Source organism: Thermobia domestica, chromosome 3 (genome assembly GCF_964235325.1).
Source record: "Thermobia domestica chromosome 3, izTheDome1.hap1.1, whole genome shotgun sequence".
Classification (NCBI taxonomy): domain Eukaryota; kingdom Metazoa; phylum Arthropoda; class Insecta; order Zygentoma; family Lepismatidae; genus Thermobia; species Thermobia domestica.
In genome coordinates this window covers 237,306,902-237,325,788 of record NC_137456.1, presented here as the reverse complement: position 1 = coordinate 237,325,788, position 18,887 = coordinate 237,306,902, and the positions used below count along the sequence as shown (strand labels likewise).

Below are 18,887 nucleotides of genomic sequence, written 5' to 3'. Positions count from 1 at the left end.
CAATCATAGAGTTCTCTACTGGGAGGTGACCCTGCTTCGGTTCCTGTCTAAATAAGATTGTGGTGATCCATGAGTTTTGTTATACATTCTCATTTGATCAAATTATTTTAACGAACTATGTTTTGTACTTTCTTACAACTAAAATATTCTAAGTTTAATCCTCATATATCCACAGTATTGAACACAAAAATATTTGTCTCTTATTTTCAATCAGTTAAATGTGCTTCTACATATCTGATAATGCTATGTATAAGAAACGTTTTCTTTTGATTTCTGAATAATAAATGAATGTCTATACATTTACTAAACTTTGTACATCCGTTAAAAACATATTATTTCTTCTGTAATACGCTGCCAAAATGTCATTCTGCTCGTTTGTACTATTCTCTACGGGAATAAAGTACATCCACTATACTCTTAAATCAAAAATAAGGTCTCAAGTCTAGAGAACCCAACGATTTGAATTACAGAAGACATAACAATCACTTTCCTAAAATTAAATCAATACCGTCAACATTTGTGAGGTGAAAGATAGATTACTAGTAAAACAATTATCTGTAAAGCATAATGTCCATGATTCAATAACACTGAATTATTCTGAACAAACTCCATGGCTCTGGATAAGTAGCTTAACAAATAAAACACAGTTCTGACCAGAGCAGAATGAAATATATTAAAAACTATACTTACAATGTGTTACAGTTTCAAGGACCTAACGTCCTCTTCATCAGACACAGACACTCTGTCTGATGAAAAGGACGTTAGGTCCTTGAAACTGTAACACACTGTAAGTATAGTTTTTAATATATTTCATTCTGCTCTGGTCACAACTGTGTTTTATTTGAATTATTCTATCGCTTAAAAACTCACACGAGAAAACAAAAGTTTTCGATTCTGTATAAATTGTGGAAAACAAACACCGTATGGGTTTTCTTGGTTTTCCCGTTGTCCTTCATCCTTTCCTTCATTTCTCATCTTCTCCAATTCCATTAGCTTAAAGAGCATAATTGTGGAACGTTAATCTGAAAAATTTTATTTTCTCTCGGGATACTCGCGTTTCTAAAGATTAAGCAACGGAAAAATACTAATACAGTACTAATATGTACAGAAAAATAACTCTTTCTCTATCCCATTAAAAATAAAGACAAAAAAAAAAATCTCTCTTTCTCTGTATTAAATAACGAGAAAATATCAATAATGCACTCTTTATCTCTTTTACTTAAAAATTTTTAAAAATAATAATTTATGCAATAACCAAATTATCTTATTGAAAGAACAAAAATTATTCTTTTTAGATCACTGAGTTTGCAATATTGACAAAAGCCCAGTCACTAAAAGCAATATACTCTTCCCTGTGTCCCTCTCCTCGCTGTTCGATTTCAGGAGGAACAGTGCAGTTATTCATTCGGTCTCCTCCTTCTCTTTCCACTGATGTCCACTTTAACGAGGAAAAAAAAATACCTGCCTTTGATGGGAGGGCGCTGTCACTCAAACTTAAAACCTGATCCGGGAGCTAGCGCTCTCTACACGAATCTTTGTAATGGAAGCTATACGCCATGTAATGATAAATAAAAAATATAACAATACTTACTTCTTCTTCTTCTTGTGTATACGACCACTGCACGGGTAATATGTAAATTTAAACTCTACTGTCTTCTTCCTTCTAAAAAACGAAGAGAGAAAGAAATGAGTGCATGAATACTGCAACAAAAGAAACTCAATTTGTCTTCTACCAATGTATTATATTAGACCTACCAAATAATAATAATAGCAATAATAATAATAATAATAATGATGATGATAATAATAATAATAATAATAATAATAATAATAATAATAATAATAATAATAATAATAATAATAATAATAATAATAAATAATCGTTTCCGATAGGGCAAATCATATGTTTTGGGGAGGGTGCCCCATAATTTTTGTTAAGATATTTATATACATATATAAACTTGTGTAGTTCATATCCATGTCTTTTATTCCCGCCGGGGACGCATGTAAAAATATATAAATAAATAATAGATAGGTTAAAGAATATTTCTGAAATTATCAATATCAAAAAAATTCAACTTCTCTAGATAAAAAAAAAGAAACTTCTTAAGCGCAACGGTATATCTACTCTTATTTGGTTTGAATAATTCAGGAACTTGCAGCAGTGCCACTCCAATCAAGAAACCTTGGTTTATGTTATTATTATAGCACTGAAAGAGAATTCTTCGTATATCTTATTTCTTCTCGTTTACATAATATTTTTTTAAATGTAAATAAAATATTTTTTCTCTTTCAATCTGCTAACATTAATTCAATTAATTAATTTCAAATGCATTATCTAGTTTGCAAGGTGAACAGTTTTCAAGAAAAATTACATGCATGCAGATATCTATATCTATCTATCTATCTATATACATATATATATATGCATCATGCAGGTAATTTTTCTTTTTGCTTGCATATATATATATATATATATATATATATATATATATAGAGAGAGAGAGAGAGAGAGAGAGAGAGAGATTAGATCAATACTGGAAGTTGTAGCAAACAAACTTATACCAGATTATGTCAATCCATTTTATACAAATTCTTGTACTTGCATATATAACCAATTTAATAATCGATAACCACAATTTCAGTGAATGCTTATTTATTTAGTTCAATAATGGATAATAATCATCATTTTTCAGCCTGGATTTTTTCCTTACATATAAATTATATGCTGGGATCTATGCGTGATCCTTTATATCAGTTAGTTTTCTTCTTCATTAACAATTATTCTGTTTCAGTTTACAATAATAACATCAATGCATATTTAACGTTACTCTCTATTCAAATCAACAATGCTCAAAATAGCAGAGACTTAATAACACTGACATATTCAATTTTAAGGAAGAGGAACTTATACATATTTGCTCTAAAATAGCAAAGACAACATTAGCATTATTATTCATTATTAAGAAAGAGCGACATATTTACGTTGGCTTTAAAGTGAAATTATATTTTCTTTTATCTCAGTACTACCCATGGTCCATGTTATTATAACAATTCATTCATTAACAATACGAGTCTCAATGAACCCTTTCATATATTCACATAGAATTAACGTATCAACTAACACTACAATTAATAAATAACATACCTAGACTAAGGATGATGATGATATACCTAACTTAACCTAACCTATTAATGAAACCTATCTAACTACTACTGATGATGAAAACAAAAATCCGGCGCTATTAATACGCATACAATAAACATACATTTATACTAAACGTTATTGTTATTTAATGAGGGAACAACAGCGAATAATTCTCATCTGAGTAACATACGCTAAAGAACCACTGCATAGATCATTCAAACTAAATATATATATCTATATTTTCAGAGAGCAAACGAGATGCGATATTCGTTCGCATTATGATTCGGTTTAATACTGATCAACAACAGATTACGATAATTATTTTGCTTTGCATTGAATTTTTTCCCGACTGATTCTCAATTAGTGAAAACTATCGAAGACAGGCTGTGAATATAAACAATGAATTTCACGTCGTACAATTTGGTAAGGATTTATACGTATTTCTTGATCTATTATCACTGTCCTGCAATAATTACTTTCCTGAATTAACGATTTCTACATTGGAATGACCATGGTAAGTAATATGCCACAGTAGTTTTACTATAATACAGAAACAGGACCCATAGGCCTATAGCTTAGAAAAAGAAAAAAAAATTGGGACATGCCCCCTCATAATCTGTCACCATATGTGTGACTCCGTGAAACTAAACTACTCACGATAGCACATACTTTAATTGACCTTGCAGAAAAACACATATAATGAAGAAAGACTACAACAAAGAGACGCATCTTCTTATGGGGGCCAGTGAAAAGATGGAGCAGGTCCATGGGGATGCAAAAATTTAACTTTAACGTAATTTTCATCTTCATGTTTTGACAAAACTAACCCAAAATACCACCGGTCATCATAAAGGCATGCATATAATTGTGCACACCGATATGACATCAGACACCTTGACCAAATGATTTTCTCCAGAAAAGTTGAATATTGTGCAAAAGTTGACATCAAAACACTCATTTTGTTGCAATGGACTCTTCAGATTTGGGTTCAAAGCGATGAAAACTACGTGTTCCAGATACTGTCCTGGCTTGGGTGAAACTACTTTCTAGTTTCTGGCGTGCCTCTATTAATGTTTCTTTTCTAATCATTGTGAGCTTTATATTTTCTATTTTTTCCTTGCAAAAATCAAACAAATTTTCGGAATTATCAATAGCATTACCAGGACTACGTTGGAGACTTGCTCTTGTCACGATGCGCTTGACAGTGTCACCTATATCCTCACAAGGGGACTTCCGATGGCTGGTGGCAAAAAAATACCATGTAGCTTTTAATCACAAGACCTTTTCATGAAGGCACAAATTGAGAAAGTTCTTACAGTTTTTATATTATGCGGCACATCCGTCACTAAAATAAATCACTCTTTTTTACTTCTGGAAAACTTTTTTTCAAGTATTCAATAACAACCTTGCGTTTCATAAACAAATGTTACATCATGCTCCAAGTCATCAGACACTATGCACAAGTTGGAAACTATTAGGTCTTCATTGTCGACCTCACGTGTGTAGACCACAACTGCATGGAGAGAGCAGCTATTGCTAGTCCAATGATATCCTTGGGCTTCATTTTGTAAAACAAAAGAATAATTCTCACCGAAATCAATAAGAACAACTGCTTCATCTACTTTCAGATTGCTTTTGATTTCTTTCAAATATCTGACCTGAGACTTAGTAATGAATAAGTGAGGTGTAAGTTTTATCCAGATATTCTTACAGTAAACTGCACTTGGTGAGTACGATCAGTAGATATCCAAGAAGAATATGTCACTTCATCATTAGGATCCCATTCTTCAAATTTCTCCATAATAAAGGATTTTACATTGTCCCTTGGAGGGCAATTGGAGCAGTATCGCAACATGCAGTCTCTGTTGTCTCTTGAACATACTAACTTGTCTACAAGTTCTTTGTAATTTTCTTCAATTGAGCAAGCATGAAGCAATAGTGAAACATTTTCTGTATGGTAGACACAAATTGTGTACCTGCTACGACACACCATTTTGGTCGAAGCATGTAGAACTTGGACAGTCCAATTTTAATATCTGGGTGGTCAAGGTTGAAAGCAGAGTACAGCTTATTCAAATTTCCTAACAACAGCACTTTTTGCATGTACTGATTTTTGGAAATGCTTACTTTATCTTTGACACCTGGCATTATTCTAGCGTATTCACTACTTTGGTAAAAGCTTTTGACAAGCTCAATCACATTTTGATTGAGTGAATGTCCTTTTCTTGGCTCAGGTAATGCAATTATACCCTTCTCTTTAAGAAGATCCCTTGCTTTACGTGCACTATACTCACTCACATTAAATTCTTCACTCATTTGTTTTCTGCTCCATGAAGCAGGAACTAGGGTTAAAATTTGAATGAGCTGGTAGCATTTGTGGTAGCATTAAACTTTTCTTTTCTTAGTTGTATTGTCCATATCCTTTATTTTCTGTTCATTTTCTTTCGTCAACTCAAGGCGTGGGGACTCATCTGATAAGGTAAATTCTGTTTCTAATATCTTGCTTACTTTTGATTTCAGTATACTACTTACAGATTCAAGCTTTTTCTTTGCATAACTTGATTTGCTCTGTGGTGCTATGCAATGCAGTTTAAATGGGGATTCTCTTAACTTTTGAATAGATATATTTAATTCTTCCAATGTCTGTTCCTTGGAAATAGATTGTTCTAAGCTACTTATCTCTTCACAATCACTAATCACTTCATCAATTTCAATTGCATCATGCAACAACGTATCACTTTTGTCAACTTTTTGACTACAATTATCACATATCTTCTGTCCACGAACTGATTTTACATATTTTTATAAACTGTTAACTCTTAAAGATTTTGATATTTTTTTTTTTTTTCTTGAGAGATTGAAATGGGTCTACATAGAATTTTTGGTAGCTCTCAAATTTGCTTTTTTTTTAAAAAAAAAAAAATGCTTTATGGTGCTCGCAGACAGTAATTAATTGTTCTAAACTCACCCCAGTTCTGAGACTTAAGATATTAATTTCTGACTGTCCCAACGATGTAATACTGACAAGATTTTTTTTGTGTGTGTAACTCAACTTATGTCGTTCAGTTCCATTTACTTTTCCAACACTACACTGTTCAGCTTGTTTGCAGATATTTTAAGAAAAAATAAATAAAAAAAATAAAATAAAAAGAAAACACACACAACACTAAAACAATAAACTGAAGTGTTAACAAAAAAATCACTTTAAAGAACTAGCAATGTTCTAGTGAACAGTATCAAAACTATGCACACTCAGCCAAGTCAGAATTCAACTATTCTTGAAGGACTATGCTTATTGCATGGAGAGGTACAGGGAAGCATTCATGTTTAATCCTGACCTATTCATGTTGGAACAAGCAGAATGCTACGATGAAGCCTTCTACGAGGAATAAACTGAATAAATAGAAAGGGTATAAATATTTATTCATATAAATTAATTTCTAAATACATTAAATATATTTCTAATTTATTAAAACTAAGGCCATTATCGAAAGCGCTTGTGAGCAAAAATAATAAAATTATATCTTGGTTGTTTGATTCTAAAGTTTACTCTAAAGCCTTATGTGCAGTTATACTAATGTTAGAACATTAATAAATTTACTGCAGCATAAATAATTTAACATCTTCAGCTGGATTAAAATGTAATAACATAATTTCATTACACCTTACATGTAAATCATTCAATGCGTTTTTCAAAAAGTAAAATGTGTATTATTTTAACCCTTAGAAGACGGCTGGCTCACCTCTTTCTCTTAGCACCAGTACTTCAAATTTCTGTTGCTGGGTTCCTAATGAATCTAGACTGTGCCTCTCCATGCCGAATCCGTAAAAGAAAGTGATTTTTTACGGCAAAGAACAGTGTTGCCAAAGTCCCACAAAAGTCACAGATGATTTTCTTCTTTTGTGGGTTGGGAACCGGGGTCACAAAAGTTATCTCGTTGGAACCTGTGTTCTGTAAGCTTTGCAACGAGGTATCAGTCGCGTCTCTGGACAATTAGGGAAATCGCCAGGGCTGACAACCTGAGGATAGACCACAGTTCCTTCGTAAAATATATACAAGTTGACCATAGTATATACAGGGTTTCGAATTTTTATCTCGCAAGCTATTGCTCCTAGACCCTTCATTTTTTATATGATTGCAACCAATGTCTGGTGTGTATGTGAGTATTTTTTTCCCTGCATACGACAATAAACAGTGTTGCCAGAGTCCGACAAAATAAAAAACAAAATTTGAAAAAGCCATCTTTTTCTTCTGTGGGTTGGGAACAAGGTGCACAAAAGTTACCTTGTTAGAATCTGTGTTTCCTAAGCTTTGCAACGAGGTATGGTTCATGTCCCTGTAACAATTAGGGACGATGCTGGGGCATCAACGTGAAGGTCTACGATTTTCTTGAAATACCTGGCTGTACTCTAAAGATAAATGGTTAAAAAATATTTGCAATTAAAAACCCACAGTTTTTCTTTCAGAACACATTAGCTCATGCCTTTAGGGTTATAAATACATAAAAAAATACTTTGGTTTCTGTAGTGCCTTTAAGTTTTTACTATATTTTAAGTTTTTAAGTTTTTTCTTTTAAAAAATCGTAATATCCAGGTTTGAGTTAATACTGTATTTACTACAACAATTCAAGTACAAGTTGCTGAATGCATTTTTACTTTATTCTGTATCTTTTTGTGATCATTTTAGTGAAAAAAAATCATTGTGTTATGATGAGAATTAGCAAAGTAATGATTTTTTTTTTTTTACTATATCAATGTCGTAATTTCTTTAACCCTCGGGAACAACAAAAACGTATATTTTACCAAACCAAAAACAACAAGTAAAAACAAAAAAAAAAAAAAAAGGTATATAAGATATCAAATTAAAATTTGGTGTGATTAATAAGAATGGTAAGTAGAGTAAATAGAAAAAAATTCATACCATTCTGAGACTGAGTTTCATTAGATATTTTAGCTGGATGATTTGAAATAGACTGACTCTTTTACCATCCTAATTTTGCTAAATTATTAATTATTTCGCAAGTCACATGATCCAAATATGGCAATCAGCGCTACTCCTATTTCGCTGCACAACAAGTGAGTTTCACTCTTTATTTTATTTACATAATATTACGAATTATGAATAACTTATTTCCTTAAAGCTATTACCCGTAAATATATTTAAAAAATTGTTAAGCACATTATCACATAAAATTTTTATCATTCTAACACTCAACTGAATTTATAGGGATGTAAATTCGGTTTACATTGTAAATATAGGCCTAAGAGTACTATTTATTTACGTAAGATTTGAAAGCTTATATTCTCTTTATACGGGGTCCTACGTAGTCTTATTTCTGTTACGGTACAAAATAGCATTCCTATATTTCTAATAACTCATGATGCAGTTGATAATTATTGGTATTTATCGAACATATCAGTAAAATGTATACATACGACACATCACTTATCACGACCATTATATAATTATACAATCCTCAATTGATCGTTTAAATATATATATATATATATATATATATATATATATATATATATATATATAGCATTACACACCTCTTGCATACGAATTAAACTATTATATATATCGGAACCGAAAATAAAATTCCCATCAATGTATACTCTTGTACAGTTCGCGGCATAGTAAATGTTACAAAAAGTTCCAACTTAGGAATAAACTCTTGCGCCGTGTGCTTATGTATTGAGAAACACACTTCGCCATCGAGCACCTACTTCTGGTATTCAATCCAACTCTCCCCTTCTCCACCTCTCCTTATCTACAGCAATGTGTGATATGATATACTCTTTCCATTCAGACGAAAAAAGAAAAAAAAAAAAAAACAGGAACCAGTTTTCAAGGTTTATAGCTCTAAAACCGTCTCTTTCATTCGTTTGTTCTGAAATGCCTTTTTAGAACCTGAATAATAAAAAAAATGTCACAAAATATCAAAGACTGCAAGTTAGGGAGATGCTCCTTGTGAAATCTATGGAAATTGTTAATCAAGGCAGTAGGTTTTGTGCTTCCCAAAGTGTGAAATGCGGGCGCAAAGCTCTAGAAACTACTGACGGAAATTAGTGTTATTCATTTCTTTACAGTAATTGCAAGCAAATGTTTTAGGGGCGTCATTTGACCAAGACAGGAGGGTATAATTCCCCCCTCCCTTGAGCTTCATAAATACATGTTGTTTGATCAATGCATAGTAATACATGAATAAACAAAATCGTAAAACACTTATGTCGGCGGAGAATCTCCGCCTTCCCCCGCCCCAGGCAAAATCTAAAATAACTCTGCTTATGACAAACCTATATAGTTACGATAGCACGTTACTAGAGCGCTTACATTTGGTTTCAAGAGTCGAAAGTTTGATCCCAAATTATATGAGTTCGTGAACGACATTGACAGAGAGAGGGATTTAAATATGAAGACAAAAAGGGATGATTTACATATACAAGTTTACAATTGGAGAAAAAATGATCGGACAACATAAGTATTATGACGAAAATTGTGATTTTGTGAAACAGAAGAAGGAAAGGTTCTGAACTGCGAGGATCACATTAGGCAGTTGTCGAATTAAGATGGAGAACTCTTTTTAGAGCATCAGATGATTGCAAAGAGAGAAAAAGATATTAAGATCTGGGAAATTAAGAATTTTAAAAATCTTCAGGTTCCGAGACGGGTTTCGAACCACGAACCTTTTACTTATCGAACCAGAACTTTATCCATTCAGCCACGGAGCAGTCACATACTTTTCCTTTAGCTACTTGAATGGGACATTCGAAAATTTGACAGGGTTGATGTGCCGTTTAGATGAGACGCAGACCTCTTTGTAGTTTAGTTACAGGGTGTCTAATGAGCTTCCTCTTGTTCAGGGACACTTTTTAAGGCAGTAAAAATTTGTTACTATTACGTTAATTAAGTTATATTTGATGGAACCATACTGCAAGGTACCCATGTGTCTTCACACCATGCTGTAACCATCTGTTTCTACTACACGTGCTTGAAGTACAGACGACAGCAACGAAGAGGACGTCGTTCATCATCGCCAATATTCGGCAAATGATGCAGAGGCCAGATATCAGCAACATTTGCTATAAAAGAGGAGAGTACACCTTAGGAAGTACAAATCTCGCCCGGTTGATCAAACTACCAACTCTCTAAGGCGCCTAGCCATTGAGAGCACCCTACCCCTCTCTAAGACGCCTGGTCATAGAGAGTACCTTTTCCAACATGCTCTAAGACGCCTGGCCATTGAGCTCTTCTTCCTCTCTAAGACGTCCGGTCATTGAGAGGCACCTAATCAAATTTTCATTCCCTCTCTAAGACTCCCGTCATTGAGAGAAACCTAACCAACAGAGCCCTAAGACGCCTGGTCATTGGATTCCTTTCATTTCATTATCTACATAATTAGAGGAACTTTACTTATTGTAATATACTTGTCTTCAAGAGGAACTTTTGTAATAAAAAGGTGAGGGAAAGTCCAATTTCCCTTGTACCGTATTTTTGCTCTACCTTACAGATTGAGAGAATTTTACAATATGATAAAGTAGTGCTAAACATTTCGTGTCATTGTCTGTTAGATGAATGGTTAGTGTAAGGGAATCCTACTTGGATGGTCTTAGGTTCGAACAGCGACCGTGTTTTTATTGATTTTTTTTATTGATTTTTTTTTTTTTTTTTTTTTTTTTTTTTTTTTTTTTTTTAGCTATGCTCATACTGTGCACTCCAGAAGTTCAATTTTGATGTAAATGTAGTCGCAGCTAGTTTAAGCCGAAATTATTTTCAAAAATGAAATGAAAATGAAATCTTTGAGTTTTACGTCCCACCGTTATGCCGGTTAGGCTAAAGGAGACGGTGATAATGAGTGATGAATGAAATGGTGGAATGAAGAAAGTGGGAGGAAACGGGAGAACCCCGAGAAAACCCACGCACACGGTGTTTGTCCACCACAAAGTTCACTTGGCAGGGGCTGGGATCGAACCCAGGACCCCAAGCACCAGAGGTGAACGCTCTACCACTGAGCCACCGCGGCCCCGAAATTATTTTCAAATGTGATATTTGTTATTACATGGTTTTCTTTATCTTGCGATGTTTCAACTTTGATATTAAATCTTACAACCTTAATGTAATTCATTTCCTAACGTTATATGATGATGAATGTTTGCACAACGACGACAGTCGGATGGTAATAAAAATTTTCATTGTTACTGTAATGAGGGGCGTTCCAAATTCATTTACACTTTCCTTTCTTTCTTCTTTCAGGATCTACCATTAAGCTTGTCATCACAGTTGGAAGGAAGTAGTACTTAGCTCTGCTTTCAGGTGGAAGAACAATACGGAGAAGTGTAATCCCTGGAACTACAGCACATTTTACCAACAGCTGTAAGTACGTGAGCGGGTAACATGAAAAGTGATAAGCTTTGTCGTAAGCACATCTTTCGCCCATTCTTTTTCATGGTCGTTCCCTCTGAATTGCAGAGCGCAAACTCCGACTCGCTGTCACGTATGACTCGCTGTTAATGGTGATGCTTGGTTCCAACCGGTCAGAGGATGATTCTTGAAGACTATGGCCATGCGTTTCCCTATAGAGGGCTGTGTACGAAACTTCTTTGGCGTGAGGCTGCCTTTATGTTTACGCTGCATTGATTGGGCTTTGGTCTCTGGCTCATGGTAGTGCAGCTACGTCTCGTCGCCAGTAACGAGTATAGACATGAAGCTTTTTCTGGATCCTGGCTGTAGCGTTGCAGATCACTGCTCATTTCCTTGCGCTGTTTTCTTTGTGCTGCATTCAAAGATTTGGGAACCCACCTGACAGACACCTTACCTATCTTAAAGTGTTCATTCATTATGCAGTGCAGAGTGATTCTCGCAAATCCTGTGGCCACTCCCAGTTCCGTAAACGTGATACACCTGTTGTCCTAAATACGCCACCCCACTGTTGAAATATTCACTGGTGTTGTCACAGTCACTTTCCTTCCAGAACTGGTTCCCTTTTCCGTTGATGTGCGGTCATTTTTATAGCCGTCCACCCAGTTGTATAAGGTTCTGCGTGACGGTGCTTACTCTCCACACACTACCACCAATCGCATGTGAATTTCCGTAGTCTGTACATCCTCTTTTCACAGAAACTACGTTGTCCAGTGCTGTCCTTCCTGATCACCTTGCATGTTAGCCGCTCACGTACTTACAGCTGTTGGTGAAGTGTGCTGTAGTTTCCAGAGATTACACTTCTCTGTATTATTCTTCCACCTGAAGACAGAACTTTCAACTGTAATGACGAGCTTAATGGTGGACCCTGAAAGAAGAAACAAAGGGAAGTGTAAACCAATACAGAACGCCCCTTGAATATATATCTTCAGAAAGTTTGACTCAGAAAAAAAACCTAGAGTGGACCGTACGATGCAACAGGGGACTCCTGGAGGAATTTCAAACGAATTTGAGTATAAATTAGCGTCTGAACAATTTACTGTGGGGGATAAGCCACTGACACCATTCCTAGGAAGGGAAGGGGTGACATGTAAAAAATTAATAGAATAAAAAAGAATACTGGTGTCGAATTCATAGTTTTCTGGTTCGAAGAGATGAATAGTGGCACTCCAAATGAGCGTTCCTCACTTGTTTTTAGCCCTGCATAAATGGAAAATGGTTTTAAAAGTATATATATCAAGTATAATTGTTTAGAAAGCTTGTCCTTCTACTTTAGTTTGTAATAATTTTCTACTTCTTAGTTATAATTACATATATTTTCTATTTATATTTTGTTCTTGTTTTTCTACTTTTTTTATATACATGGTATGTCTCATACATTTGAAGAGAAGCTTATGATGATTCAGAGTAACAGGGACATACACAGACTGTAGGCCCTGGTGGACAATGATGGTCCCCCGCCCCCCGATACCACTACTTTTCTGTAAATTTTACTTATTTTTGGAGATGATGTTACACATTTTAGTACAGTATGTCTTCATATTGAATTTGAACCCCTCAAAAAGCTTTCAATTCCTGAAATAAATTCCTGCTACGCCCCTGCAAGGGGCCCGGTTTTAAGGAGTGACCAAGAAATAATGCTTCCCTGGAGCAATAACAATTTCCCAGAAATCATATATCTGATAGGTCCGGATGTAATACCACAGTATTTATGCATTACCACTTTTCACTCTCAGTGTATTGCAACTCATGCAAAAGAAACTGTTCGGAAATCTTCATTGGTTCTCCCCTCTGACCCCCATGCCAATGAGGCCGACGTTGGACATACACTACATCTGGAATGTCACTATTTATGTTAGTAATCCCGAAAACTATACACTCGACACAAATGCAGGATGTTTCCGAGTCTTTTTGCTTGTCACATTCCCACTCTGACATCCATGCCAACCAAGGTTTAGCTTGGACTTAAGCAGCATCGACAATGTCACTATTCATCTTTGCAACCCTGAAAACTGTGAATTCGACACTAATATCGTTCGTATTTGACTACTTTTACTTGTCACCTTCCTCCATTATTAAAGATGGTCTTAGTGTCTTGCCCCTACATGGAGGAATTTCAACCAAATTAAGTATACTTCGAATTCCTCTTCGAAAAAGATCACCCGCACAGATGTTTTTCAGATGGTAATTTATAGGTACACTAAAGCGGTTGAAACTCCTCCATAGTTGTAGGGGCGAAACACTGAAAACACCCCTAATAAGGAGGGAAGGTGACATGTAAACAGGGTCGCAAAGATCTCATATTACATCAGCAACTATCGATAAATGATATCCACGTTAGAGTCAATTTTGTGTATGGCTGGAAGGAATGGAAAACAGACAGAAAACATCGTATCCACCATAATGTTTAGCGATAAATCTACATTTACGAATACAGAGCACATAAACAACACAATATCCATTATTGAGCTAGGGACAAATCCACTATGGTAGTGACTACTTTCACATCAGTATCGTAATGTCTCAATTTGTGACGTGCATTCTGGGTAACCGCATTATTGGATGGCCATCAATATGCCATCTGCCTACTCCAATTTCTGTTTCACTGATTTGTCTCCCACTGTGTACCTACTACGAATCAAAGAAGTTTACCTGAAGTACGATCCATTTTTGGGGACCATTTTCAAAACGATTTTCCCTATCGACTCTTATCAATGTCATTTTGTTTTCCAAGATGTATCGAATGAGGTATTACTCAACCCATGCCACGATTTGATTTTTTTTTTTTTTTTTTCAGACTTTATCGGCTTCTCTGCGCTTTTTAATATTGGTTCCCCGATGCTTATTTGGTGGGAAACTGGCATATAACACTGGTCAATTTTAAAACTAATGAGGTTGCAATGAAACTCTACTGGAGTATGTTGGGTATATAAGAAATGAAATATGCCTGTAAATGGTGCCTAACTTATGACACTGAGTAACGGCCTGCCAGTTACAGTCCGATCACTAGCATGTCTAACCATTCTCTCTCTTCCCTGACTCGCTTCTGCTAGTCTCAGTTAGGTTGGATGGAGCTTAGTATAGCTTTTAAGCACTGAAGCTACATGGAACGTAACCTACAGGTTAAGATGGAAACCGAACTACCTTAATGTGCTCAAGTTTCAAGCCTCCCACTGGAAATCAAACCCGAGACCCTGTTCACTACAGTTGCGCGCAAGCAATTTCACTTATTTTTCGGCTACTGTGACACTTCGAAAGAACTTCAGCCATTGCACTCTACTGATAAGATGCCGTCTAATTATTTTGTATTGTGATATCTGAAAGGAAGAGTTCACGCAAACACACCCAGAAACATGGACAATTTGAAAACGAACATTAGCAAAACAATTCAAGCAGTGACAGCGGACGTACTGGTAAGAACGTTCCGAAATGTGATGTGTCGGGTTCAATGTTGTCTGAAAGCAAATGGTGGCCAACTTGAAACACGTGTTACGATATCATTGCATTTCTTACAAAATGAGGTAAGCCCGTTTTAAATTTCACTGCAATGTCTTAATTAGTGTCAAAACTATAAAAGAAATACCGAATTCGATAGCAAAAAGAATACCCTGTGTTGGTGCGTGGGGGGGTCTAGTTCGATTCCAGCTTGTGCCAAGTAGCTTTGTGATGGACCATGGGTTTGTATTGTGATGAACCATGGGTGAACCATGTGCATGGGTTTTCTGGTGGTTCTCCAATATTTTCATTTTACTATTTCATTCATTATGATTATCACCGTTTCTCTTAGCCTCAAAGCATAATCTTGGGACGTTACACTACAATAAATCAGAACCCTTCTTCCCCCCCCCCCCCCGCAAGAAAGAAATGATGCGCACCTCAGTCTAACCTGTAGCGTGAATTTAATAAGCACAGATACCATACAGTACTAAATATTAGAGTTCGTTTTCATTAGTTTGATAAATGGCACACACAACACACACACATGAAATTAGCTTCCAAAGGAGTTTCAAACGTGACTAAACAATTTGGTTGTCAAAAAAATTAATCCTACGTCGTAATTTACTAAGACTGACATGCTACGCAGACATGTATAAAAAAAATCAATTCACAGCAATATATATCCGTATGAATGAATGGAATTAAATTCACTAAGTTTTGTCTAATTAGAAATCAGAAGTCATTATAGACCAAAATATAACAATGTTTACATATAAGATGTTTATCATCTTCAAAAGAAATTTTAGGTAACTGTTGACCTTAATCCTATGAATCAGAATGACCTACCTTGAAATTCTATGCTATTTAATATGTACGTTCAATTTTAACACTGTCATTCATGTCTCTGTCAACGTTTTCTTCTTTTCTTTCGATTTCCTACAAGTTTCTCCTTTCTTATCTAGATAAAAAAAAAAAAAAAGAAATATTAAAAACAATTGATGTAGATTTAGGAAGCGCACAAAGACAGAAAGAACGAGAAGCATTTACTTTTATTTATTTATTCATACACACATTCGTATCTGGGTATTACTGGTATCTATGACCTTAAGCCCATTACGTATGAGGGATGACATCCCTAGGTGACCACAGTGTCTAGAGATGGGGAAATGAAAAAAAGCGACTTGGCAGTCGTATGTTAGGAACCATCCCGGCATTTTCCTGGTGTGAATGAAGAAAACCCAGTGAAAATATCACTCAAGATAGGTGGTCTGGAAAAGCTATTACACCATTTCGACCGAGTGTTCACAGTGGGAATCGAACTCGGGACCGCTCGGCAAGAGCGTTAACACCAAAGGCAAGAGCGTTAACGACTATAGTACGCGGGATTACACGCTGGATAAGTAAGTAGAATATTTCGCACTACTTCGGCTTCGACCAACCAATCAGGCATATCATACTGTCGAGCTCTGTTACATTTTAACAGTTTTAATGGGAGAGTCCGAAAACGAAGTTTCTATACGAAATAGGAATCTTCAATCTTAGACTTACCTACGCAAACTGAATATGTGAGATAATTGTATCTATGATTTTTTTTATAACTTAACTCCATTTTACTAATTTTTAATTCAGTTTACAAGTGCCATTACATTTACTCAGAAAAGTGGTGTGCTAATTAGTAAAACGTGTAACTTGGAGTTAGAGAATTCAGACTACAAAATTGAATGAAGTTTCTTAAATCATAATATTAATTTAACGGAAAAATTTAGAAATTACATTTTTGTAACTTGGTTTTAACAATACATGTATTTATTGGGTTTAGGAATAAGTCCGTAGCGTTTTTATTAAAGAGTTTTATTGGAACAAAACCCAATAATTATAACAATACATTAATCAAGAATTTATTCGCCATTGCTGTTTAAGATCTGCTCCCACCTCTCGAAAAATTCGTTGATTCCGTTCTGCCAAAAATCGTCCAGCCTGGTGCGAAGAAGTTGTTCAGTCAGTTTTTGAAGTCCTCTTCGTCGTTAAAGGTAACGACCCTTATTTGGTTCGACATTGAGCGGAACAGGTGGTAATTGGTTGACGCTAGATCCGGAGAGAATGGCGGATGCTGAAGAACTTCTCACTCGAGCTCTTGGAATGCGGCTTTGACGAATTGTGCAACATGGGGTTTGGCGTTGTCGTGAAGGAGAATGTTTTGGCCTTGTCAATTGGATCTCTTCACTTGAAGTGCCTCATTTATGTGGCACACCGTACTGTTCTTCCCAAACATCTCCCAATGCAACATACCTTGGCAGTCCCACCACACGTAAATCATGGTCTTTATTGGGTGGAGGTTTTGCTTGACTCTCGGCTTCGGCGTATCACCTGGACCCACCCACTCCTTCGTTTGTTTCAGATTAAGTATAGGCACCATTTCTCACCTCCCGTTACGATTCAGTACAAAAAACGTTCCTTGTGTCCACGTGTTGCTCGGTGACGGGCAAGATGTTGAGAAGCAATTTGAAGGCGATTCTCTTTGTTGTTTTCGGTCAGCTCGTGGGGTACAGAGGCTCCCAAAGAGATTAAACAATGATTAGCACAGTTTTGTAGAGCAGAAAGAGTGTTCTTTCGAATGAATATCAACACTTCATCAAAATGCAAACAAAGAAAACAAAACGTTACGAATATATTCCTCAACCCAATAATTACTTGTCGAGCGTATGGAAGACAAAATAATATAATGTAATTCATTATCTGTATTTAGTTTACGGTTTAACCTTAGAAAGTTCATGTGAATATTACATACTTATTACATGAAAAATTTATATTTACTTATTTTCTTATTGAATACATATCATATTGAACTCATATTTATAGGTTACATATCTGAAACAGTTGAAGAAGTTGGTAAGGGACTATGAAAGACGGAAACAGCCCGCTTGGTGTGAAAAGATCTGTACCCACAGTCAAGTTGCGTATATAAATTTCAAGAAGACTCGTAATGAAGAATGACAGAGCCTGGTAGTATATCTGTGTCCAATTGAGTGCACTTTCATCAGAAGAGCTATAGTTTTTACTTCATTCTTACTATGTTCAGACATGAATAAGTGGTATAGAGGAAGAAGCACAAGCTTGGCATTTAATATTGACTACTTCCACATCGAATGGAATATTTTCTACCAAATATTACCCTCGATTCGTCCTAAAATAAAATGATTAGTATTGGAATCAGTTATTCCAAGGAAATAAAAATTAAAATGGAATCCACGTTCATAAACATGACTACGTAAAGCAAGGTAAGGTAAGCTAAAGAAGAAATATAGTTGATAAGAACAAAATATAATCCTGAAATCAAACCAGAATTCTCTACCCGAATTTCTAACAACACCTACCTCGTCTGGAAGTTGCTCCTCTGGACAATCTTTTCTTTTATGGCCATATATTCCGCAGCCGAAACATTGCTTTTGACATTCAAAAGTACCACATGGGTGTTGGGGAAGACAGCATCGATTACACTTGCTACAGTGTCTCCATGTGGGCTTTACGCATCTATTACACATGTCACAATGCACATATGTTCTACCATCCTGTATCAAAGAAAGAAAAATAAAGTACATATTGTGGCGTTTAACAGTGATAACTAGAATTTAATTAAGAGTTTCATTCGAGACGTAAAGAAAATCCACTGCAAACTGTAATTTAGCACTCACAGATACAATTCCTCTCATTGATTCATTTAAATGAAAAAGAAAAATCCAGAAATACAAATAATATATATCCATTATTGCTAAGTAACGAAAAACGATGGTTACACCCTTGAAAATATAAGTATACAAAAGTGACACTTAAAAATTAAAAGTTTCTCACGTTTTCTTAAGAAAATTCAAACAACCAAAC

General features: G+C 35.3%; 1 protein-coding gene across 4 annotated transcripts in view; it reads right to left on the bottom strand.

Annotated features, from left to right (window-relative positions):
• The window catches only part of LOC145680985 (rRNA N(6)-adenosine-methyltransferase ZCCHC4), a 98,008-nt gene that overhangs the window by 10,364 nt on the left and 68,757 nt on the right, over positions 1-18,887 (bottom strand). For all 4 annotated transcript variants that reach the window (XM_081752236.1, XM_081752237.1, XM_081752239.1 and 1 more), the window contains exons 9-11: positions 18,383-18,577; positions 15,855-15,966; positions 1,592-1,663 (exon numbers count right to left, since the gene is read on the bottom strand). In XM_081752236.1, coding sequence (XP_081608362.1) covers positions 15,916-15,966; positions 18,383-18,577 — 246 coding nt within the window. In that variant the 3' untranslated portion in view covers positions 1,592-1,663; positions 15,855-15,915. The remainder of the gene's footprint in view (positions 1-1,591; positions 1,664-15,854; positions 15,967-18,382; positions 18,578-18,887) is intronic.